The sequence below is a fragment of the Mustela nivalis genome (assembly GCF_964662115.1).
Source record: "Mustela nivalis genome assembly, chromosome: 1".
Classification (NCBI taxonomy): domain Eukaryota; kingdom Metazoa; phylum Chordata; class Mammalia; order Carnivora; family Mustelidae; genus Mustela; species Mustela nivalis.
The window spans coordinates 185727165-185752397 of NC_139020.1; the positions used below are offsets into that span (position 1 = coordinate 185727165).

The 25233-nt window shown below is 40.8% G+C and overlaps 1 protein-coding gene and 1 long non-coding RNA gene across 3 annotated transcripts in view; one reads left to right on the plus strand and one right to left on the minus strand.

Moving 5' to 3' along the window:
• The window catches only part of LOC309862873, a 230719-nt gene extending 211720 nt beyond the window's left edge, over window positions 1-18999 (plus strand). The window contains exons 4-6 of one of the 2 annotated variants that reach the window (XR_014310768.1): window positions 6529-6608; window positions 13982-14082; window positions 18919-18993. This is a non-coding gene — a long non-coding RNA (uncharacterized lncRNA). Of the gene's footprint in view, window positions 1-6528; window positions 6609-13981; window positions 14083-18918 lie in introns of both variants that reach the window. The other variant, XR_014310767.1, reaches the window with a different exon arrangement.
• Window positions 19000-23935: 4936 nt separating this feature from the next.
• LOC309862913 (adenosine 5'-monophosphoramidase HINT2) lies at window positions 23936-24529 on the minus strand. Its single transcript, XM_082727332.1, has one exon. It carries the CDS (start codon window positions 24497-24499, stop codon window positions 24008-24010), a length of 492 nt encoding a protein of 163 aa, XP_082583458.1. The 5' UTR covers window positions 24500-24529; the 3' UTR covers window positions 23936-24007.
• Between the last annotated feature and the right edge of the window lie 704 nt (window positions 24530-25233).

Below are 25233 nucleotides of genomic sequence, written 5' to 3' on the forward strand. Positions count from 1 at the left end.
TTCTCTTTTACTGGTGAAATTAAAGCACAAAGATTAAAAGCAATTGTTTCAGAGTCCCTAGTCTAAAATGTGGCAGGGCCAGTATTTAGAGATAGGTAATTCTGACTTCAAGGGCCACAGGCCTTGAAACCTTACTGGTCTGACTGAGAACACTGGGATTTATTGAGAGACCACTGAAATAAAAACCTGCAGGTGGCAAAGGTAGCCAGACGACAATAGGAACTAAGAATGGAGGAAAAGAACCTTGTTGGAAACGGATTATCCTTCAGACCAATTGAGTAGCTTGGCAGAGTTTTTAAAGGCTGAGAATTTTGGGAGAAGAAGAGAGTGTTAATGAAAGCATAAGATGTCTTTGCCAACAAGAGGTTAGCATTTTTAGATGAAATTACTACAAAATAGAGATTAGAAGTTAGGTCTATAAGGCTTCCTATCCAAGAAAAACAAAACAGAATAGGTTTCCAATGGACAGCATTACCTAATGATTTATTATGATATTGGTTTTGTCTATTTTCAAGGTGTATTTTCCTATCTTTCCTTCTTATAATGCTTTTTAGGGATTCATCCTGGTTTAGTCCATGCCCCAGGATGGAGGGTTTAATTGCTCTATTACTTATTCAGTAGGACAGATTTTGTTCCCAAGGGTAAGGAGTCCAGCAATGCTAGCATTGCTAGTCCTAGCAATATTGCAAGTCCTAGCAAAATTGCAAGTCCTAGCTAGTGCTAGACTAGCAATGCTAGTCCCAATCTTTTAAGTCAGTAGGTAATGTAAAAGCTGTTAGAAGAGCAACTACCATATCCATCTGGCTCCAGAATGAATACTTAATCTCTCAGACAGGCATGTCTGTCTGTCCTCTTGGCAATCTGAGGCTGAGATCGTCTCAAGGATTTCTATCCACCTCCCTCCTTTATTTTAAGCTTATCTATGTTTTGCTCTTGCTGATACCACCAAATCTAGATGATCATTGTCTGTCCTGAGTAAAGTAAAATCAAAAGGAGAGCAACTGGCTCTGTTGAAAAAGAGTCTTTATGAATTTTTAATACAGTTTGCCCATATGGTCAAGGGTGATTTATTTAAAAAATATGTTGGGTTTGGAATACAAATAAATATTGTGCATTTTCCCATTTAGAGCTTTCATGAAGACATATTATATGCTGCCAGTATTATTGGGGCCTGTGAATTTCATTTATTTGATGTCCATAGTCATTTCATGGCCTTTAAATGTTAGCTTACCTTACTGTGAAGTATAAATAAGGAGTATATGAAATGAGGCATTTCATAAAACATCCTACATAATTCTAAATTATGCTGTTAATGTAGGGGGATATGCTTGGCTCTTTCAGAGAGGTATTATTATATATTCCCATGTCCAAATACATTTACCATCTATCCTATAATAGGTAGAAGGGAAGACCTTCTCAGCATTGCCCAAAATACACAATAATTTTTATATAAAGATAAAACTAAAGACCCATTAGTGTAACCAAACGTGCATTGAGTTTTCTCCCACTAGTAATTATAGGTCACAAAAATATTTTTAAATTGCTAAGGTACTTTAATCCCTCTAAAAGAACTTGAACTGCCATGCCAAAGGGCATGGATTTCAAGGTGGTGGATTGAGGTTAAAAGGGCAGTGAATGGCCATCCAAACTCAAGTCTTTTTCCATGTGAGCCTGTCAACCAAAGTGTCAAGTTCAAAGTTTGACCTCATTAGAACTCATGAGCTGACAAATGTAATTCTGTAGACAAGGCCCTACTTGCAATCTAAGAAAAACCCTGGATATCTCTTATCATACCCAGTAATTATCAGTTGCTAAGTTGGGTTCTATGCATGTAAAAATAAAAAAGAATGAATTTGAGTGAGGCTAAATATAGAAGCTGAGATTCAGATTCTATTGTATTAGACTTCTGCATGACTCAACCAATTCCCATAGGCTGACAGCCAGTCTAATTTTAAATCTAGAGACTTTACAGCCGTAAAAAGTATTTCCTAATTAGGTAAGGAATTTGCCTGTCATTCTCCCCTCTTGGTAGTTATCATAAGACAGTCATTTACATTTTGAACTCACCATTCAGATGGAAACTCAGAGATTTCCAATTTTGTTCCAAGCCCCATTTGACTTCCAAGAAATATGCCTAATTGTTTTAGATGTGATACAATCATTAAACCATTATGGGAACTGAGCTGAAATTGCAGTAAGCAGAAGCTTAGCTACAATGACAAGACATAACTGTCACTCACACTGACCAAATCTCAAAGGCATAATAAATGATGAGAACCTCATTTAATTACTGTTTGTTCTTTCATGACAGTAAAAATTATTATAAATATGCAAAACAAATTTAGGTTTGTGATATTAAATAATGTTGACTCAAGGCTTTGTGAAAATTAAAATTATGGAGCAGGAGGATAAACTTTTCCCTCATACTTAGTACAAATGAAGTCTTGTTTGACTGTCTCTAGTTTTACCTACTCTTCAGTTGTAGTACAATTGTACAATGCAAAGAGATACTAAAAATTTCACAAACATTTACTTCAAACCAATTGATTAGGTGTTTTTTTAGCATCTACTACGCACAGAGCCTTGTATTAAGCTCTAGTTCACAGGGCCATTTTGGTCTCACTGAAATTCAAACTTGCGCTGCTAGTCCATTTCTTCGAGTGGTAAGACTGGTAAATAATAATTCCCTTATCCCAACAAAATTTCTCCTAAATTCTTTCCAAATTCAAGATTTGTTGAAAAAATTACTTTACTTTGTCAGAAACTGAAGTTGCAACTTCTGTGTTAGTGAATGAGGTGGTTGACTCTCTAAGTTCAATGACTTTTCTCTCACATAAGATAGACTATTCTAAAGTTGTGCAAATGGAACTGGTAATGAAGGTCAACACTTTGACTGAGTAGGCATGTGGCAAAAGTGAGTTTTGAGAAGGGGTGCCAATATTATGGGAGGGAGAGGAGCTGACATGAGACACTATAGTATAGAAAGTAGGAGAATCAGAGACAACCACAGGAGCACTGGAAGTCTGAGGAGATGGGATAGTTCTCCCAGGAAAGTACACCAAAAAAGAAATGAGGACAGCAAAGATTATTACTATTAATATTACTACCAGCATTTTTGAATGCCTAACATCCCAGGAATTGTACTAAGCCCTTTACATATTCTCATAATAACAGCTATTTTCTACTGCTTATTTTTTAGTTGAGAAAATTGAGCCATAGAGAGGTTGGTCAACTAGCCCAAGGACACACACAGCCAGAAAATGGCAGAGCTAGGATTCAACCCTAGGTTTGCCTCCAGAGTTCAAATTCTTAATCACTACATTCTAGTTCCTCACAAATACAGATTTTGTAAATCTAAGAGTTGGCGCTGCTTGGATCATGACAGCACAGAGCTGTGGAGTTAGTCCGCTCAATAAATGGCACCTCAATTGGCCCAAGTCTAAATCCTACGTGTAATCCTTAGATGACCCTATTTCATCCTTTACCCCCAGCCTCGAGGCTATTTTGGCAGTTCTCCCTCAACAGTGTATCCCAAATCTGGCCCCTGTTCACCAGCTCCACAGCATTGTCTTAGACCTCAGAAGTTGTCATCTTTTACCTAGACTACTACAATGACCTCTAAATGGTCTCTTCACATTCACTGTCAATTCTCTACTCATTTTGCACTTCTCAGCTAGAGTAACTTGTAAAAGCAAATCAGATTATAATAGTACCCTGTTTAGAATTTCCTGATAGAGTCCCATTACTTACTGAATAAAATCCAAAATCCTTTCCATGGCTTACAAGGTCCTTCACCATCTGTTCTGTCTATATTTACCTCCAATAACCCTTACCCCACTACACTCTGATCAAGTTATATCTTTCTGTTCCTTGAATGTGCCAAGCTAGGTTCCATACTGGGGCCATTGTTCCTCCTCCTGCTAGGAGTGCTTTTCCTCCACATGTGCTCCAGATAGGTCCTTCATCATTCATATTCTAGTTAAAGCATCATTTCCTCCATGAATCCTTCTTGAACCCCAAGTTTCATTGCCCCCATCCCCCTAGACACCTTATTTTTGTTTCTCCATAACATCTATCACACTGCCTGATGGTATGCCATTCATTATATGCTTGTTAACTGCCCCTCCCAATCTCAAATATAATTTCAATGGGAGTAGGATCCTAGTCTGCATTTTTCCCTCATTTTCTGGCACTAAGAACATGACCTGGAACATATTCGTTGCTTACAAAATACCAAAGATTGCTCAATGGAATGAATAAAGGAATGCGGAATATAAGGCTCAGAGAAACTAAATGAGACTTAATCATGATTTCTTGGCTAGTACAGGATAAAGCCAGGACCGGTAAGCTAAGACCCAGATGGTGCCGACACCTCCAAATGCTAGAGAATTCAGAGCCTAAAGGGTCAGAATAGAGCCAGCATTTGAGTTAAGTCCTAAAGAGAGTAGGATTTTGACACTCTCAGTAGACACAGAGGATAGGCAATCCAAGCAGGGGGTACAGCGTGGGCTAAGGCAGAGAGGTGGAGAGGTTCAGGGCAAGCATGTTCCCCTACAAGAACAAAATATCACATCGCCTGAGATCAGCAAAGATGAGAAAAGGGTTGACGTATCGGCCTCCCACACCGAAGCCTTCAAGCTTTAGAAGAGTTTTTGCAACTGACACTACAGTTAAGAGATTCTTAATTGTACCTTTTCAGCTTTTAGCTCATCTGTGGCAATGCCTAGCCTACTTCTGTTCTGCCTCCGTTATGAAGCTCTCACAGCTCAAGTCTAATTACTGTGAAGTTGCTCTAGACTCTGACAACACAGTGCGAGCAAAACTTGGTGGTAGGTGGGAAGGAGTGGGAGTCCAAAGACTGGGGTTCTTAACTCTCCTAAGGACCTCACAGGTGTTTTCACCCCTTTATATCTCAGTTTACCCACCTGGTAAGATCTGGCTCTCCAGTAAATTTCTAAAAGTGTTACCACTTCCTGAGTCTTCAAGTCATTCCCTTATATGTTCATTTATGCATGCTTATTGATTGTCTTTTTTATGGGGAGCATATCAGTTTCCTGGGGTTGCCATAACACAGCACCATATACTGGGTGGATTAAAACCATAAGGATTGGGGCGCCTGAGTGGCTCAATGGGTTAAGCCTCTGCCTTCAGCTCAGGTCATGGTCTCAGGGTCCTGGGATCAAGCTCCGCATCGGGCTCTCTGCTCAGCAGGGAGCCTGCTTCCTCTTCTCTCTCTGCCTGCTGCTCTGCCTACTTGTGATCTCTCTCTATCTGTCAAATAAATAAATAAAACCTTAAAAAAAAAACCATAAGGATTTATTCTCTCAAATTTCTGGAGGCCTGAAGTTCTAAATCAAGTGTTGATAGGGCATACCCCTCCAGTGGCTCTAAAGGAGAATCCTTCCTTGCCTTTTCCAGCTTCTGATGGCTCTGGGCCTTCCTGGGCTTATGGTAGCCAAACTCCAGTCTCTGCTTCTCCACCTCAATGAGGCTGCCCACTCTGTATGTTTCTCTGTGTCCTTCTTTGGCGCAGAGTGTCCAACTGAGATTATATACATAGTGTATTTCAGCATAGGATTAGCACACAGCCAGTATTCAATAAAAACCTCCTTGGAATTGTTATCCTCTTTAGTGAAGCATGTCCACTGATGGGGTTGTCTCTCCATCTGGAAAACAAATTTGTGTCCATGCCAAACCACCACAAAGGAGAGTGGAGATAGTTAACTGGGAAATTAAACCCCACAAAATCTGACCGTAGAGAGCAAGTGTCTGACGTACCCAGACCTGACTCTCGCCATGGATTGTATTATACAGATAAATATCCAGCTGCCACCTTAGTGACACCCAAATAGACAAAGGCTGGATTTAAGGCTCATTCAGTACCTCTTTACTTTCTAATGGACAATTTTGGGTGCACCCAGCACTCTTGGCAAGATGTAGTTAATATCGTAGATTTCTTGGTGTAGGAAGCCTATTATGTTTAGAACAAACAATCATTTTTATTCCCTGAAATCTTGACAGTAGGAACAAAAATCCAATTTGTAGAGATTTTTGCCCTTAAACTCCTATGGTTTATATACCTCAAAGAAGGCATATCCTGACTGTGGTGGCCTGAGGCTCCTCCAAAGACGATCTGGCCTCTGCTGGCTTCTCTAGTCTCACCAGCCATCCATAAATTCTGTAGATATTTTGGAGTAACAGGGATCCTCGACTATGCCCCATGCACTCTCTTAGACACTAAGAACACCTTCAATAACTCATCAGGTATATCAGATACAGATTTTTCTAGGGTTTTTGAGTTCTGACACAAGATCCAAGGAATCTGACCATGGCCTCTTTAGCATTTTATAGGACAGTTATCATTTCTCATGATACAGGGCAAATCTGACAGAAATGGTCTGTGTCTTCTGGAAAATTCCATGTTTACTGCATTGAGAGGCGGGAAAGCGGGGTAGGTAGGATGACTGACAGTGGGCTGTAGGGAGATGTCATTCTGGCACTTATCAATTCTTTTTCCTACTGTTTCAGGTTTGTTCTGTGAATACCTAGGATCTTGCCATCGGAGCAAATGCCTTAACTAATATTACTGCATGAATCTGGAGACCAAGGTAAGAGCAAAGCCATGGTACTAGTCCATCCCCTTTATTTGATTTAAACACCCATAATGATGGCAGCCACTATGTCTGTCCTGTTTTTCATTATGCCTGCCTCCTGGGATACAGTTAGTGTTGAGTAAATATTGGCGAAAAGAAGAGAGGAAGGAAGGGGGGTTGGGAGGAGCCAGTACTTGTGGCTGAACTAGATTCCCTAGTCAACTGTGACTTCTAACTTTCTGCCCTGTTGACATGATAACTGTATCTTACAGCCGGCACTTTCTCATGGTTGGAGATACCTCCTAGCTACAGCCTACCATGGTCTAACCCTGTTAGAGCCTCTCTCTTCAAACCTACAGACTTGACTCCTCCTATTTACCTCCCTCTCTCCCTGTCCCCAGTTTGAACTCCCAAGAGATAGACAATCACAGGGGCTCATTTTATCTTTTTTATTGCTGAACTCTGCTACTTCACAGGTCATTAGTTGTTAGTGGCTTGACTAACTTTATGCCAGATGCTCACTCTTAGGCCAATCAGCTGTGGCTAAACATATTAGGCAGTTTTCAGGGTATTTACTTAATAAATATTTTCCAGAGAAAAATGCAAAGCTTCCAAGATGAGCCCATTTAATGGCATACCTTTTTTTTTTTTTTTTTTTTTAAGCATCAGTAGCTCATTACCATATTGGCCAATGTATTAAACAAAGACAGATACTTCGGAGACCAAAGTCATCTCATTAAAATGACAAGGAAACCAATAAAATGCATCATCCATATAGCTTAGGAAACTAAGCCTGACTCATTCCAAGAAAACTGTCCCAATGGGAGTGCCTATAAACCCCTTCTCCATTCCTCCACTTTCTACTGCACATTATCTCCATGTCAGTGAATTATTTTCACACGATAAAAGCCCCCAGATAGGAAATATTTACAAATGTAAATATGTTCCTTCCCATTTGAAGAAACCCTTATTTGCTTCATTATTTCAGAGTGCGATTTACACCATTTCCCTGTTGCTCCAGCCACTGGCACAAGTGGAGAGAAGCAGGCATGAAATAATTCGTCGTTTTCAAAGACATCACTGTCCTTTACTAGAATAATAAGAGGGCTAATGTGTTGGGATAAAATTGAAAAAAGAGAATTTTTTTCTAATTTTTAGATATTAAGATGTGTGATTAAATGGAGAATTTCTTACAATTAAAGGATCAGCAAAGCTGAAACAGCAATGTTCATGGTCCTTTTATAATGATACCGAAGTCTGTGTTCAGCACACCACAGCATCCAACTCTCTAAGCCTCCAATAAACTTACAAATGATCTTTCATTTATTTTAAATCAATCAAGTGTCCCTAGAGGACTTTACCAGAAACCCAAATATAATTACATAAGCACACAGGCTTCCTAACTATGCATGTGTTATTCCAACAGAAAAATATAAGTGCAATACCAAAGGAGTGAATGTTTATAAAGTACATTTTAATGTCTTATGTACTGAGTTGGATACATATACCTTAGCTTAAATTAAAAAAAAAAAAGGAATAAACACAGAAGATATTATTTTAGACACTTAACTGTGGTTGGAATTACCCCAAAGTAGACTCTCCTCATTTAAATGAAGTTTACTCTGTTTCATGGTCTCCATTGCACTAACATACTTATTCAAGTCCTAGAAAATTGCTAACTTCATCAGCAATTGGCAATGCAAGGGCCTGAGGATATAGCGGGTCTTTTATTTATTCATTAGATCTATACAACATCTCCTTTCCAAAGAGTTCCATGCCCTGTAAAGAATGTTTAACTGATGTCATGCAAAAGTTTCATGGAAATGAGAACAGAGCTGGGTCTAAGGAGAAGTGGCAGCGGAGGAGGGACAATAAGAAGGAAGTGTAAGAGGATTTGGGAAATATTTATGGTGGGGAAGAGACACAAGAAGTCTTTAAAATGCTAAAATAAAAAATGCAGCATCCCAGTGCTGCCTCTCTCTAGTTAGTCCAGATAACAAGATCATGACGATATTCCATTTCTATGAAGGAAATCTTTCGAATCTCTTTCTTAAAAATACACCCCAGGGCAAGCTTCTAGGAATCTTCTTTTCAGTAGCGATATGAAATTCACAAGCTATATGCTGATAAAGTTTAATATTCAAATCCAATGATATTTCTGTTAACACATTTTCATATGTCTAATAAAGTTCCCTCCCACTTCTCCTGGATCTGCTGTGACCAAATGTTTCATGGTTCATGCCATTTGGAAAATATTGAAAATCAGAAGAAGAATGGGAAGAAGGTGGCGGCATTGATACTTACTAGATTGTAATAGTAAGTAGTTAATTGGAAACTGCTGTGACATGCCCCCCATTCTTCTCTGGCCATGAAGAGGTAGGAAGGTCCTGAGGTGAGAGTTCTTGGTGCAAAACTGTTGTTTGACCCCTTCTATGATACTGAATCTCTTGAATTGTGGATCTAGCCAAGTTCATGCCAATTTCAACACTTAGCAGTAAACAGAAAGTAAGGGAGAGGATTATGATGAGATCATGGGAGATACGTTGTTTTAAAATTTTTCTTTTTGTGGAAAAAACAGGAGGCTGAATAGTTCACATTTTTTATACCCCTGTTGGTATTAAATATTATTTATTAAAATGGTGATAAGCACTTGCTTTCAAAATTAAACACTAGCATTCCAAAAATTACATGTAAATAAGTCTAATGCTGATAAGAGGCATCAGAAGCGATAGATCCTGGAATTTTTACTTTAGCACCGAGGGACTGGGTGGTAGAAGATGAACAGGTGGGAAGACACTTATTCCCAGACTTTCAGAACCCACTGTGGACTTACAGAGAGACAATTGCTTTTCTCCAGAGCCAGGATTTCGGGTGAATGTAATTAGAACTCTTCAGTGTTTGTTGGATAGGTACGTCGTGCATGGAGCTGAGGCATGTCACCAGCTCACTTTATGTGGGATCCCATGAGTGGTGCCACATTATAATAAAATATTCTCATTTTTTTTCCTATACATTCTTTCGTATCTTCAAACCAGCTCTTTCATCAGAACACTCTAAGAAACCAGGGAAAACGCATTTTTGTTGTCCATGAGCATTTTTTTCTAAATGCTTGAAAATATTGTGTGACAAATTTTTATTCTCATTCTTTTAGAAAACAATGTATCTTTAGTGGCTTTCTGGAGAAAACTTGTGTTTTACTTCAAATCACAATAAATGAATTCCAAGTCAGGAGAATTAATTAGTAGTGGTTTATTCATTTTCATTTAATAAGCATATTTCCAATTATATACAAACTTATAAACCTGAAAAAATGTTTAAGAATATCGATGGCAAGGGGAACACAGGTAACTGAAATGAAAGTAGGAAAATTTAGCTCTTGTCTGTTCTTTAAAAGAGAACTTCGTATGGTCCTTAAAACTCAGAGTTCAGTTAGAAGGCTGGATTTGGCTGGAGGAAGTGGGTCATATTATCTACCCTCAGGCATTCGGGCTCTCAATTTTGGGTACATGGCAGAAAAGTAGAGGGATGGCTGGTGGGACTTAACCTAGCAAAGGCCCTGTGACACACCGCCCCTTCTGTAGTAATAATGTGTCTGGGTATCAACCTTTTGTCTGTACTGTCATTTGCAAATATCTTCTCCCATTCCATGGGTTGCCTCTTTGTTTTTTTGACTGTTTCCTTTGCTGTGCAGAAGCTTTTGATTTTGATGAAGTCCCCAAAGTTCATCTTCGCTTTTGTTTCCTTTGCCTTTGGAGACATATCTTGAAAGAAGTTGCTATACAGACAAAAGGTTGATATCCAGGATCTATAATGAACTCCTCAAACTCAACACACACGAAACAGGCAATCATATCAAAAAATGGGAAGAAGATATGAACAGACACTTCTCCAATCAATAGATACAAATGGCTATCAGACACATGAAAAAATGTTCATCATCACTAGCACTCAGGGAGATTCAAATTAAAACCACATTGAGATACCACCTTACACTAGTTAGAATGGTCAAAATTATCAAGACAGGAAACAACATGTGTTGGAGAGGATGTGGAGAAAGGGAAACCTCTTACACTAATGGTGGGAATGCAAGTTGGTGCAGCCACTTTGAAGAACAATGTGGAGATTCCTCAAGAAATTAAAAATAGAACTTCCCTATGACCCTGCCGCACTCCTCGGTATTTACCCCAAAGATACAGATGTAGTGAAAAGAAGGGCCATCTGTACCCAGTAGCAGCAATGGCCACAGTCGCCAAACTGTGGAAAGAACCAAGATGCCCTTCAACGGACGAATGGATAAGGAAGATGTGGTCCATATACACTATGGAGTATTAAGCCTCCATCAGAAAGGAGGAATACCCAACTTTTGTAGCAACATGGACGGGACTGGAAGAGATTATGCTGAGTGAAATAAGTCAAGCAGAGAGAGTCAATTATCATATGGTTTCACTTATTTGTGGAGCATAACAAATATCATGGAGGACAAGGGGTGTTAGAGAGGAGAAGGGAGCTGGGGTAAATTGGAAGGGGAGGTGAATCAAGAGAGACTATGGACTCTGAAAAACAATCTGAGGAGTTTGAAGTGGCGGCGGGGGGTGGGAGGTTGGGCTACCAGGTGGTGGGTATTATAGAGGGCATGGATTACATGGAGCACTGGGTGTGGTGAAAAAATAATGAATACTGTTTTCTGAAAATAAATAAATTTTTTTAAAAAAGAACCTGTTTGTAAAATTTCTAAAAATAAATAAATAAATAATCAGCTCTCATTAAGAAAAAAAAAAATGTGTCTGGGGTCAAGGCTCTTTGGAGTTGCCTGAGAGCCTTCTTGCGCACCCCATTATCACCCTGCAACCTCCCGCAAGTTCCATGAACCCTTGATGGCTCTCCAGTACATTTTCTCTTGCCTCAGATAAGATGTCCAGGTGACTTTCTGTTGCTTAAAACTGAGAAAACCATGCTCCAAAACTTGTGAATGGTTTCCTGACATTTTGTTGATTTCCAATAGTAAGATGCCTGATAGAGGGGATAATTTTATTTTGTGGGCTTCCCCAACGTGCATCTTGGGGGCATATTTTACTTGGGTTGTATGAGTCAGAAGAAAAGAGGAGTTTGTTTATTTACTGACCAGTGTTCCTCTGGAGAATGGTCAGTGGAGGGGATAAGAATGCTTTGGGGGAGGGGATGGTGCCTGGGTCGTTGAGTCCATTAAGAATCTGACTCTCAGCTCAGGTCTTGATCTCATAGTCATGAGTTCAAGCCCCACATTAGGCTCAATGCTGGGTGTGGAGAATACTTTTAAAATAAAACAACTTTTGGATTCTTTCCCCTCACCAGCTTTCCCCTTTATGGTGATCCCTGGCAAGCTTGCCACTTTTGGCTCAAAAACTGAAAACTGAAGCAAATGATTAAGAATTGAAGAGCTCAAAGCTTATTTCTCAAAGAAATAATTATTTACTCAGAAGCATCCCAATCCAGTGTATGAGGAACAGGTTGAAAACTAAGGAATGGAACTTCCTGCTCCCAACAAATTTGTAAAAGAGAGGAGTGACAAAATGGCAGGACTTAAATATAAGTGTGATGCTTCTGTGTTTCTTAACAGTTAAAATGGTATCACTTTACACTCTTATAATATGTGGGGGGGGTAGGAACATAATGTCAAATTATATAAGAAATATTTAAATCTATTAAAATAGTTGGTGGATCTCCAGGGGATTTAAAGACATTTTACACACTTCTTTCAGGAAAGCAATTCTGAGAGTATTTTCAGAATTTGCAGTGACGCAAGCGTTTCAACAGGTAATGGATTCTATTTTTAATTTCAAAAGCTTTTATTTTTCTCTGTGGTTTCTTTTTTAATTTGTTGGCGGATACTTTTTTTTTCCTACCTAGATTTCCTTCTGGACTTTTCTGTCTTTTTGAGCTGAGTCAAATTCAAAGGTGAATGCTGTTTTCATATTCCTGGGTTGTTCTTCCTTGCCTCTTACCTGCAGTTGATCTCAATAGAGGCTTAATTAGCCATTTAGAAGTCAACATGCTAAGATTTCTAATTAATGGTAGCTTGCCTATCAAGTTAATGTCCTTGCAAATTATCTCCTTCTAGAGATTATTACAGTTTGCAAATGCAAATCCATTATTTATTATATAGGAGGCTTAGCAGACACAGATTTTAAATATACTGCAGAGGTGTCTCTTACCACAAGACTGTAAGCTTCCAAAGTCAGAATGTAAGGCGAAAGATGTGTGCAGTCAAGATTCCCGTCTTGACAAGTCCTTAAATGGCACTGCATTGAAATGAACATGCTGCTGTCCATCAACCCTACAGACCCAGGAACGGGGGGAAGGAAGAAGAAAGGGAAGGAGCATCAGGTCCTTGGCGTTTAGGGCACGTAGAGAGTCAGAAAATAATGACTTTTAAGTCCTAGAATCACATTAAGCATGGCAAGGTGCCTGCGCTGTGAGGTAAGCCTGGACACAGAAGATTCCGGTCAGATCCCAGCCTCACCCCAAGGTGGACAGTAATGGAATATGGCCTACATTTTCTGCATTATTTAAATTGTCCCTGCTCTCACTATCACCTCCCTTCTGCCCACTTCACCTTTCTCTTTCTTTGTCAAGCCTATACAAATGGATTTAAGAAAGTTCCAGGCGCAGGGTACGATGCCATGGTCATAGCCTTTCAATTTCATGGCTTCATTTTCCCTCTCAGATGTTTCTACTTTTTTTATTTGTATGGTTTCTTTCATTAACAAAACCCATACTAGAAATTCAAATTCACTGGCAAGAGCCTCTGTGTCAGAGTTTCAGAGGAACACAAAGAACTTTACTTGACATCAGTTGGGATGACAGCCAGTGGATTGTCCAAGATCTGAGGTGTGGTGAGGATTCTTTCACAGGAATCCCATGGTTAGTCTAGAAAATGATTTTCAAGCCTGGTGGTAAGTCATGTCTTCTGCATCTGGAACGGTTTCCTGTATCTTTTTTTTTTTTTTTTTTTTTTTTTAAATACCAGACATCGACAAGACACTGACATTCTTTTGTTTTGTTTTGTTTTACTGTTTTACCTTTTTTTTTTTTTTTTTAAATTAACATATAATGTAGTATTTGCCCCAGGGGTACAGGCGTGTGAATCGCCAGGTTTACACACTTCACAGCACACACTATAGCACATACCTTCCCCAATGTCCATAACCCCACCACCCTTTCCTTACCCCCCTCCTCCAGGGAACCCTCAGTTTGTTTTGTGAGATTAAAAGTTTCTTATGGTTTGGCTCCCTCCCAATCCCATCTTGCTTCATTTATTCCTTTCCTATCCCCTAAACCTACCACGTTGCCTCTCAACTTCTTCATATCAGGGAGATCGTATGATAATTAAGACACTGACATTCTTGTAGGTACTCAGAAGACATTTGTTGAATGGAGAAGGGGAAGGAGAAGAAAGAGAAGGATGAAGCAGGGGGAAGAGGATGGGAAGGAGTTAACAGTCTGTGAGAGGGTGAGTTTGAGGCCTGGCACCCCACGTTTGGAACTCTACAACCTGGGCAAATTGCATTTCCTCTTCCATCGATTCCCAGTGTCCTCAGCTCAGTGTATAGATGGTAGTAAAATGTCTGGCACACAGAGATTCAGTAAATAGAAGTTGTACCTGCTGAGCATTTATTACTGGGCCATAGTTTTGAAACATCACATAACTGCTGTATCATGAAAAGTAAATAGAAAAATGCTTCTTTATGGAGGCTAAAGAGTTGGCCAGTAAATCGTTGCATTTTTGCAACAGATTTTGAACAGTCTTCCCACAAAGACCATCACAAAGCAGGCAGAATTCTGAAGGACCCTCCAGAGACTGCTCTCACAGGCAGAGTCTGTACTTTCCTGTAATCAGGAAAATGGTGATGCAGAGACCACTGGAGACTGCTAAGTCATTACCAGTAGAGCTGCCACTTCCGACTATGTGCCGTGCATTTAGTACAAACAGTGGTCAGCCTCACATCACTCGGTTGTGGAAGGGCTTGTCGTCTCCTTTTTCAAATAAGGAAATGGAGTTCAGAGAAGCTGAGTAACTTCCCTCAGCTCACACAGTTCCTCAAGTGCCTGGGCCCAGGTTCCATCTTACTCCTGACTGAACCACACCTAGGCTTTTTTTCTACCACCCCACATCATGCTTGTTACTGTAAGTCAGCAGATTAACTCGACAGAAAATGTCCAGAGTCATGAGAAATAAACTGTCTGTTGGACTAGGAATACTAGTAAGAAAGATTTTGTATAGATTTTGTAGATTCTGAAAGAGAAATCAATATAATACAAAGAATATTCACTAACCAGATGTTCTTCAGTGCAGAGTGGTGGCAGGGGTGGGGGCAATTTCTGTTTTAAACAGTATGAAGTCCTAACAAGTAATAGTAAAGGGTCACGTACAAATGGGTCCTTGAATATGTGTCATGTGCCAGGCACTGTTCTAAGCACACTTAGAGACAGTAACTTCTTTCATCCTGATGTATAATAACTCTCTGGGAGCAGTTATGGAAGACCAGAGGAGTTAATAAAACCTGTGAGTAAGAGATGGGGTTGGCATCAGGACAAAAGCAACCTGGCTCCAATGGTTTCATTCTAAACAGCCTTATGGGTTGGTCTAATGTTTGTTTATCTCATGCTAGTTTTGCCTTGAAGGAGTGGTAGGGAGATAGGAGAGTACATTGTGGGTAGGACAGCTCAAAACATGAACCAGGAATTACTGAGAATGCTAATGTGGGAACCAGAGTATCTGAAATCTGCCATCTTTCCTTCTCTAAGCCTTCATTACGCATTGGTAGAGTATGACTGACCATGCTCAAACACACCATTTCAGTGAGGGTGGTCATGCATATAACAATATGGTGAGAAGGGGCTCCTGGGTAGCTCAGTAGGTTAAGCCTCTGCCTTCTGCCCAGGTCACGATCCCAAGGTCCTGGGATCAAGCCCCGCATCGGGCTCTCTGCTCAGCAGGGAGCCTGCTTCCTCCTCTCTCTCTGCCTACTTGTGATCTCTCTCTCTCTCTCTCTGTATCAAATAATAATAAATAAATAATAATAAAATAAATAAACTTGAAATTTTCTGTCAAGTTAATCTGCTGACTTAAAAAAATATATGGTAAGAACATAGGTCATCTATCAGTCAAATTTACATCCATAATGTGGGCAGTCCCGATTGTGACTTGAAGCCATGTTGCTCTTTCCAAAAGCTCTTGAGGGGCGCCTGTATGGCTCAGTGGGTTAAAGCCTCTGCCTTCAGCTCAGGTCATGATCCCAGGGTCCTGGGATCGAGCCCCACATCGGGCTCTCAGCTCAGTGGGGAGCCTGCTTCCCTTCCTCTCTCTCTGCCTGCCTCTCTGCCTACTTGTGATCTCTCTCTGTCAAATAAATAAATAAAATCTTTAAAAAAACAAAACAAAACAAAAACTCCTGAATTTGAGAGAACTGAGAGGAGTAGGATGAGAAGGCATGTGGTAGGTGAAAGTCTTGCAGAGGGTGGGTGTTTCATCTGCTCTGTGCCTTGTTGCCTGAAAGAAAACACTTTCAGGTATGTACTCAGCCAGTTGCTGTCTACTGATCTGAAAGCAAAGGTTACTTCTTGTCCAGCTTTTATTAACATGATTGCAGTGTTCCTTTTGGTACAGTAAAGTGATGCCAGCCTTTAGGTTCCCAAATGTACTGAGCTATTAGGAAGTCATTTGTGTAAGAGCAGTAGGATATTATGGGGAAACAGGAAGGGGAGAGTGCAGTAGAGAAAAAGACTATATAATTATTCCCTCTTTATATAGAAACAGCACCCCAAGTTTCATCAGCACATCACCCTTTCCCCACTCACAGTCAGTGTGCTTTGAGTGGAGTAACATGACTTAGCACTTCTTCCTCAGCCAAGGGGCAGGATTGACCCAGGGCTGGCTAATAAGTATATTCCATCCCCCTGGTGACAGAGATTGGTTCAGGAAAAGGTACTTGAGCCAACTAAGTTAGGTCCTTGAGAATTAGCTCTGGGACATTTGTTGAGAGAATTGGCAAAGAGGGGTTCTTATTTCTGCTGGGTCACTAGCTGGATGAAATAGAAAGTTGGAGAATTAGCAGCCATCATGCCAATCTGAATCACGGTGGAAACAAATAAGGAAATGGACAACCCCATCAAGAGTGTGTCCAAGCAAGAAGGAAGTAGACAGAGACAGAGAAAGTAAGATAGCATCATTTGAACCCCTGTATCAGACCACACCTGAGCCAGACCTACCTCTAGACTTCTCAGTTACAGGATCAGTAAGTCCTTTTCCTCCCTACCTCCTGCCCTACTCTCTCTCTCTTCTCCCTCCCGTCCTGCCTCTGTTTCTCTCCTTCTCTTGGTTTGGTTGGGATGCTTGTCATAGTGATGTGTATTCTCAACTTCATATTTGGCTCCAAACTTCCCCAAATTATAGGAAGGTTGCATCTCTCTGTAGGTTCCACAGCTCTATTCACAAAATATAATGATTGAAAGCCAGCCTTTAGGTTCCCAAATGTACTGAGCTATTAGGAAGTCATTTGTGTAAGAGCAGTAGGATATTATGGGGAAACAGGAAGGGGAGAGTGCAGTAGAGAAAAAGACTATATAATTATTCCCTCTTCCCTCTTTATATAGAAACAGCACCCCAAGTTTCATCAGCACATCACCCTTTCCCCACTCACAGTCAGTGTGCTTTGAGTGGAGTAACATGACTTAGCACTTCTTCCTCAGCCAAGGGGCAGGATTGACCCAGGGCTGGCTAATAAGTATATTCCATCCCCCTGGTGACAGAGATTGGTTCAGGAATAGGTACTTGAGCCAACTAAGTTAGGTCCTTGAGAATTAGCTCTGGGACATTTGTTGAGAGAATTGGCAAAGAGGGGTTCTTATTTCTGCTGGGTCACTAGCTGGATGAAATAGAAAGTTGGAGAATTAGCAGCCATCATGCCAATCTGAATCACGGTGGAAACAAATAAGGAAATGGACAACCCCATCAAGAGTGTGGCCAAGCAAGAAGGAAGTAGACAGAGACAGAGAAAGTAAGATAACATCATTTGAACCCCTGCATCAGACCACACCTGAGCCAGACCTACCTCTAGACTTACAGGATCAGTTACAGGACAGTTACAGGATCAGTAAGTCCTTTCCTCCCCCACCTCCTCCCCTACTCTCTCTCTTCTCCCTCCCGTCCTGCCTCTGTTTCTCTCCTTCTCTTGGTTTGGTTGGGATGCTTGTCATAGTGATGTGTATTCTCAACTTCATATTTGGCTCCAAACTTCCCCAAATTATAGGAAGGTTGCATCTCTCTGTAGGTTCCACAGCTCTATTCACAAAATATAAGCATAGGACTTCAGAATGATTGAAAGCCTAGCAGACAACTCAAGCAGAATCTCATTCTCCTGGGGGAATCAGTTCTCCAAATTAATAAAAATATCCATGTCTACATTGTGGAACACATACTCATTTTCCCAGGTTTATAAACCTCCAGATAGATACCCGACTCTATTAAAATGCTGATGGCTTTTATGAAGCTATGCTGAAAAGGGGGAAAAACAGATGCCTCCTTATGTAATAAACTCATGTGGCCCTGGGGTCCCATTCCTCATCCTGGAGGTAACACAAGGAATATTCAGGGTGTCAGAAAAATAAGCGAAATAATTTCCAAATCAGTTCAGTGTTCAAACAGAAATAAAAAAACAGTAAGCCAACTCTTCATTGTGTCCATCTCACCTTTCCGATAGAGGATACAAACCAAATTAGATTTGAAAAATGGTATAATTATCCTACCTTCATTGAGGAGAAAGGAAACTACACACAGCTTCCTAGGAGTCAGTGTCCCATTGAGTATTCCTAATGAAATAACTGTCGTTGTGGGTACTGTGCCTTATTGCAACTGGACTTTGATGCAAGACCAGTATTATTACTGTATAGGTTACTTTTAAAGTTCGGGGGTGATTGGCGCACAATTAAAAACTAAAAGGGGTGCCTGGGTGGCTCAGATGGTTAAGTGTCTGACACTTGATTTTGGCTCAGATCATGATCTCAGGGTCCTGGAATTGAGCTGCATCAGTCTCTGTGCTCAGCAGGGAATCTTGAGGAGTTCCCCTGACTCCCGAAGCTCTCATTCTCTCTCTCTCTCAAATAAATAAATAAATCTTTAAAAAAAAAAGGGCGGGGGGGAGAACGAAAGAAACTAAAAAAGGAAAAAAGGTAGGTTTTACTTGGAAAATCATTGAATTTGGGGTTCATTCTTTGGGTTTCTATCAGACACTAATTTCGTTTGCTCATTCAATATGTATTTATTGAGCATCTACTATTGGCCATTCAGTTCCAGGTGCTCGAGTACAGCAGAGCCCAGTGGAGTCAAGACCACTGTCCCATGGAATTCACTTTCCAGTTAGACAGAGGTAAGCCCATAAATAGTCACAAAACAAAGTGCAGGGTGACTTGAGAGAATGTAAGCACTTTGATAAATACAGTGTAAACACAGCCTGACAGGTGGGGATGGCATCTTTAGATCAGATGATTTAGCGAGGGCTCCACAAGAAAGTAAGAGAGGCGGGGGCCAGGCCAAAGTAACAGCAAGTGTCAGTTTCCAGTTTTTGCAAATAAAAATACAGGACACCCCATTACATTTGAATTTCAGATAAACAACAAATGAGTTTTTATCCTCCTGGTAATGAAAGGGTTTTTTAAATCTAGCAGCCCTAAAAGCACAAATACTTAGAAGTAGGACCAGGCTCAATGTAATCGAGGATTAGAGTTTGGGGGTGGGAGCAACGTGAGATGATGGGAGTTTGAAAATGGAGGCCATCAAGGTAGGAGGCTGGGGTTTTGGGTCTTCATGTGCTTGAAAGCCTCTGAAGGGTTTCATGAGCTGAATGGCCTAATCTGACTTAGCTGTGTTAAATGATGGCTCAATGGGCTGCAGGGGGGAAGATCATGGTGTGTGGGAACACAGAGGCAGGAGACTGTTGGCATGGTCCAGCGGTGAGATGATGGGTTCTCACTCCAGGGGTAGAGCGGTGAGGACAACAGAAGTGAACTGCCTCAGTCAAGGGTTGTAGTTGCAAGCACTAGCTATGTTTAACACCAGAGAGAGTTGGGATGGGGTGGGGAGACATAGAAGTGAAGGCAGATGCCCAGGGAATGAGGAAACATAGTCAGCAAGACTTAGCCCAGGCCATGTAATGGCAATGGTACAGGAGCCAGCATCAAGCCTCTGGTTGCCAAAGCTGCATCCTCTCCATTGCCACCTCCCTGTGAATATATCTGCCCTGTTCCTGCATTTCTACATCATTCTCTTAAGATACTCAGGCCCTGGTAGGATCATCTGAATGACCAGCCCCTGTCATAGGCCCATTCCTCCGCTGCCAGGGACAGGGAAAGGGACTCTTTGCCTTCTTTGGGTTCTATAAGAAGAGGCTGGGGGCTCTGCTTCCCACCATGACTCAGACTAACAATTGACCCCAAGTAGGAACCATGTTCAAACTGCGTAGTTCAAAAAATGGTCAATATCCACTACATGGATGTTCAGATTCAAGGCAATCAAAACATCGTAATTCTTGGAACTGTTTATAATTTTTTAAAGAACAAGGACTGGAATAATTTAGATGGATATTATTAACAGAGTTAAATGTCAGTACATACGTCCAAAAGTTCCTCCGTGTGTCAGTAGAGAAAACAAGACTTCTTAGTAGCATGGATTTTTAAAAAACAGAGAGAGAGAGAGAAAAGAAAAGGACTGGGGGATTTTAATGGCTGATAGGAATAATCTGAGTCAACAGTGAGCTGTGGCTGGCAAAACAGCATAAATCCCCATGGAAACAAAACCAAAGGGGATTAGGAACCTAGGGCAGAAAGCATACTTCAGGCTTTCTGCCTGATTCACGGTAGACCCAGGTATTTTTCCAGTTTATTTTTATAACTGAAATGAATGATCTTAATGTTATGACCATTACCAGGTCCCCACTCTGTCTGGGACTGTGAGGCTACAGCATGAACTTGTAACCTTGCAAGGAAGTTCACATTTGAGAGAGAAAGATCTGGATCAGGCAAGTGGGTTAACCCAAGTGTTAGAGTTCAAAGAAGTTGGCAGTAGACTCAAGATGATACGTTACTGCGAGACTTAAGTGAGATAATACAAGGACGTTAATGCCTAGCGCCCAGCATGTAGAGGTGTTCAATAAATGTCAGTTACTATTTTCCCAAAGAATGTTTTGTAGCTTCTCAGAGTAGCCATTGTGTCTCAGAACTGAACACACATAGGCCAATTAATAGATATTCATGAGTTGAAGTATGGCTCTGGTTTCTTCTTGGCTTATGGTTGCCAAGAAGAAAAGGAGACTTGAAAACAAACACATACGCAAGGGAAAGACCCTGAGTGACCCACAGTAGTGCATTTCTAATCTCAGTAGAAGGGTCTGTTTGCACTGACTCAAAATCCCTGCTTCTGTGATTTTAACCACAAGGGGCAGAAACACCGCAGGCAATCAGCCTAGGTGTAGCCACAGTGTCGATGTTGTACAGCAGCACTGACCGTGGCTCTGGGTCACACCTCATGGATTTCCACCAAGACATTCATGCCTGACCTCCTGAGCCAGCCACCTACAAATACAAAACCAATAATCCATAAGCAAAATTCACAATGCCCCCCTTACATGTTCTACGAACACATTTTGTGGGAGTATTAAAAGACAAGGTGGAGGGGCGCCTGGGTGGCTCAGTGGGTTAAGCCGCTGCCTTCGGCTCAGGTCATGATCTCAGGGTCCTGGGATCGAGTCCCGCGTCGGGCTCTCTGCTCAGCAGGGAGCCTGCTTCCTTCTCTCTCTCTCTCTGCCTGCCTCTCAGTGTACTTGTAATTTCTCTCTGTCAAATAAATAAATAAAATCTTTAAAAAAAAAAAAAAAGACAAGGTGGAAAAATGGTAGTTAAAATTTTAAGCAACAAGAAACATTTTATAGAGGGGAGCTGTGCCCTGTTACATCAAAACTAGAATACTGATGGCATAATTTATCATGTTCATTTACTGTCATGGGTATCATTTATGTATTCTGCTTGATACTTTATAAAAAATATTCCAAATAAATCCTTAACTTTATAAGAGTTGGACAACGCCTGTCTTATTCATCTTGCATTTCAATTTTTCATAAAAGAGAAAAATTAATCAGTAGGCCAACTTTGAGAGGAAGGCAGGAGACAAGCTTTTTGAGCTTGGGAGCAGCAGGAATTCACAGGGGATATAAAAACAACGTGCATTAAATTCTAGGCCAGAGCTCCATAAAGTACATACATCTTCCTGGGAAAAAAAAAAATCAGTTTTTAATAAGCCACAAGCAAGGGCATACTTGACTTGGCTATATTTTCTGTGGACTATCATGTAAACCATCTTTAATATCAAGTTTCTTTTTATCTACATTCAGCCAGGGAATATACTCCTCTCCTCAGGGCACTTTGATAGAGTCAATAAATTGAATTCCCAGCATTAGGAAAAAGCAATCAGAAATCATATCCAGGAAAGACTATATTCCTATTCAGCTCTAAGTCAGAGATTCATCAGGAAGGAGCTGTTTTGTTCCATTGTGTTTGTTTTAATATTCTTTCCAATGAACAATAAGGCATTTTACTTGAGTTAATTTATCCCCCAACCACAGATTTCCTCTGTCGTTTTGGTCGTTGGCTTCTTAATGATGACCTTTTTGTCCTGATGACAATGATTTTCCTCTTACTGTATTCATTTACTCATTCATCCATTCAGAGGATTTGAGAGTAATGCCGTATGCTGGATAGGTACATAAAGCTCTGCCCTCTAGCAGGTTCCTGAACTGTGAATTTTTTCAAATTAAAAATTATCATCATGATTTCCTCCCCCCTTGACCTGATTATGCTCATCGCTTTAATCTTCGAGTGACTCCATGCGCCGGGATTCCGAAGCTCAGTTTCCAATGTCGGCTTTCACATTACTGTCCCCCAGGACCTTAGACCAATCAAGGGAACTATCTAAACTTGAATATCTTCATCTCTAAAGTAAATAACAGGGATGAAATGTTCTCTAAATTCTGTTGCCCCTACAATGTCAAGTAAGTTTCTATTTGTGATGCAAATCTGTTGTTTCTAGGACTTGCCCAAGACCTCCCAGCAAGGGAGAGAAAAGGAGAGATTAAAATCTAAACCTGCTAACATCCTGATAGGCGACTAATTAAAATCAACCTGCAGACATAAGTTTCTAGTGAGGAAGGTGTTCTGTCCACTTGTTGGTTTGTTGAGTTGAACTAAGGGACACTATGTAAATAGTGGAAGATTTCATAAAACATATGGATTCGTGGCTTCTCCTGCGAAATGAGATTTAGCCGCCCTGATTTACTTTCTCCCGTGTCAGTAATTGGCTGGAGATAATTAGGAGCGATCCCCTCAAGCAACTGGTTTAATCAAGTTTGCGGCAGTCTTCACTATGGTCTTATACAGAGCCTTTTCTCCTTTATGTAACTTGCCTTGTCTTTAAGGTAATGTGTTTGCAAACTCTATACTAAACCATTAATGGGTATGTGAGTTTGTGTGTGGCACGAATGTGTGGGAGTGAAGAGGAAAGGAATATACATTCCTGTAGGATTTACGACCATATCTAAAATAAGAAAAGGGGGCGCCTGGGGTGGCTCAGTGGCTTAAAGCCTCTGCCTTCCACTCAGGTCATGATCCCAGGGTCCTGGGATGGAGCCCTGAGCCCCACATCAGGCTGTCTGCTCAGCAGGGAGCCTGCTTCCTCCTCTTTCTCTGCCTGCCTCTCTGCCTAGTTGTGATCTCTCTCTCTCTGTCAAATAAATAAATAAATAATCTAAAAATAAATAAATAAATAAATAAATAAATAAAATAAGAAAAGAACCAGGCAAAAATCACTGATAGGTTTAATCCCCAACTCAAAAGTAATTAGAGTGTTGGACTTAATATCTACTTACATCATTGAATCAGCAGAATAGAAATGGAAATGCTATTCAGAACTTAGTTATCATTTAAATTACTCACCAACATTAGCTTTGTAGATATTTTCTCCATTGTTTTGTCCAATCCAATAACCACATTATGTGTAAAGGTACTTTCAGATACTTTTTGATCATGACAATTGATAGACTTCTCATTGTTAGAGATTGTTTTCTTTAATGCCACCTGTGTGAACGGATCACAAAACAAAGGTGGATCATTTTCAGTCTCCTTGAATACTTTGAACTCAGATTATGTTGCTACCAGGTTGGTTAATTAAAGAATGAAGTAAGGGAAATGTTCTCATCTCATTGTGGTCAATAGTCCTTCCTTTTTTTTTTTTTTTTTTTTTTTTTTCGAGGGAGAGCAAGTTTATTAGCATCATATTCATTCCCCCCACCCTCCAAGCATCCAGGTCTGGGGTTCTTGGTCAGTTGGTAGGTTCAACCTGGAGGCCACTGGAGCTGTCGACCCCCAAGTACGTGAATGTGCAGATGATACACAGACTGTGCACCCAGCTTCCCATCATTGATCACAAGTCGGTATCCATCTCCCAGGCCCTCAGCCTTTGCTGTCTTCTTGGCCACAAGGAGAAGGTGTCCTAGAAGCTGCTGGTCCTCTTCTTCAGCCTGGCTAATCCGAGGAATGGGCTTCTTAGGAATGACAAGGAAGTGCACAGGAGCTTGAGGCGCCACATCACGGAATACAAGACACTGCTGGTCCTCATATAGAATATCAGCTGGGAGGCTTCGATCCAGGATCCGGGAGAAGACTGTTGGGGCTGCTCCCTTAGGAGCTGTCTGCTGGGCCTTGGCCACTTCATTTCCATCAGTCACACCTGCAGCTCCTCGGACCTGTGCCCCCCGCGGCCCCGCCACAGCCACCGCCCTGCGCGCCACGCACAGCCCAGCAGCCAGCGCCAGGGCGGCCGCCATCTTGCCCCTCAGTCGCCGAACCTTTCTCCAGTCCTTCCTTTTTAAGTGCAAGGTGTTTTCTTTATAGTTTAACTTAGAATTTTACTCCTGGTTGATTTCAGGATAATTTAGTATTTATTCTTTTTCAGTCTTCCCTTTTTCTCAATGGCCAATAAAGTAGTTAATTAAATATTTATATTAAAGATAGAGAACGTGAGGGGCACTTGGGTGGCTCAGTGGGTTAAAGCCTCTGCCTTCAGCTCAGGTCATGATGATCCCAGGGTCCTGGGATCGAGCCCCGCATCAGGCTCTCTGCTTAGCGGGGAGCCTGCTTCCTCTTCTCTCTCTACCTGCCTCTCTGCCTACTTGTGATCTCTGTCAAATAAATAAAATCTTTAAAAAAACAAAAAAAAAGAGAGAATGTGTATAAAAGATCGCTACTTCTCATTTGAATTTATTCCCCTATGGACATGTTTCTTCATTGTTCAAATTAAAAAGTAATCATTAATTGTACCTTATTTTTTCTTTTCTTACATTTGTTTGGCTTCTTTCAATAAAAAATATTTCTCACCTCATTCCCCACTACCACAATATCCCAATAATGTTTAGACTTTCCTGTCCTTGAGTTGACTAAAGGAATTAGGATAAAAACATTAAAATATTATCAGTTAACAGACTTTTTTTTTTTATCATCAGTTAACAGTCTTATAACAATCTGTTTGAAACAAGGGACCTAAGAAAGGCATAAATTGAGC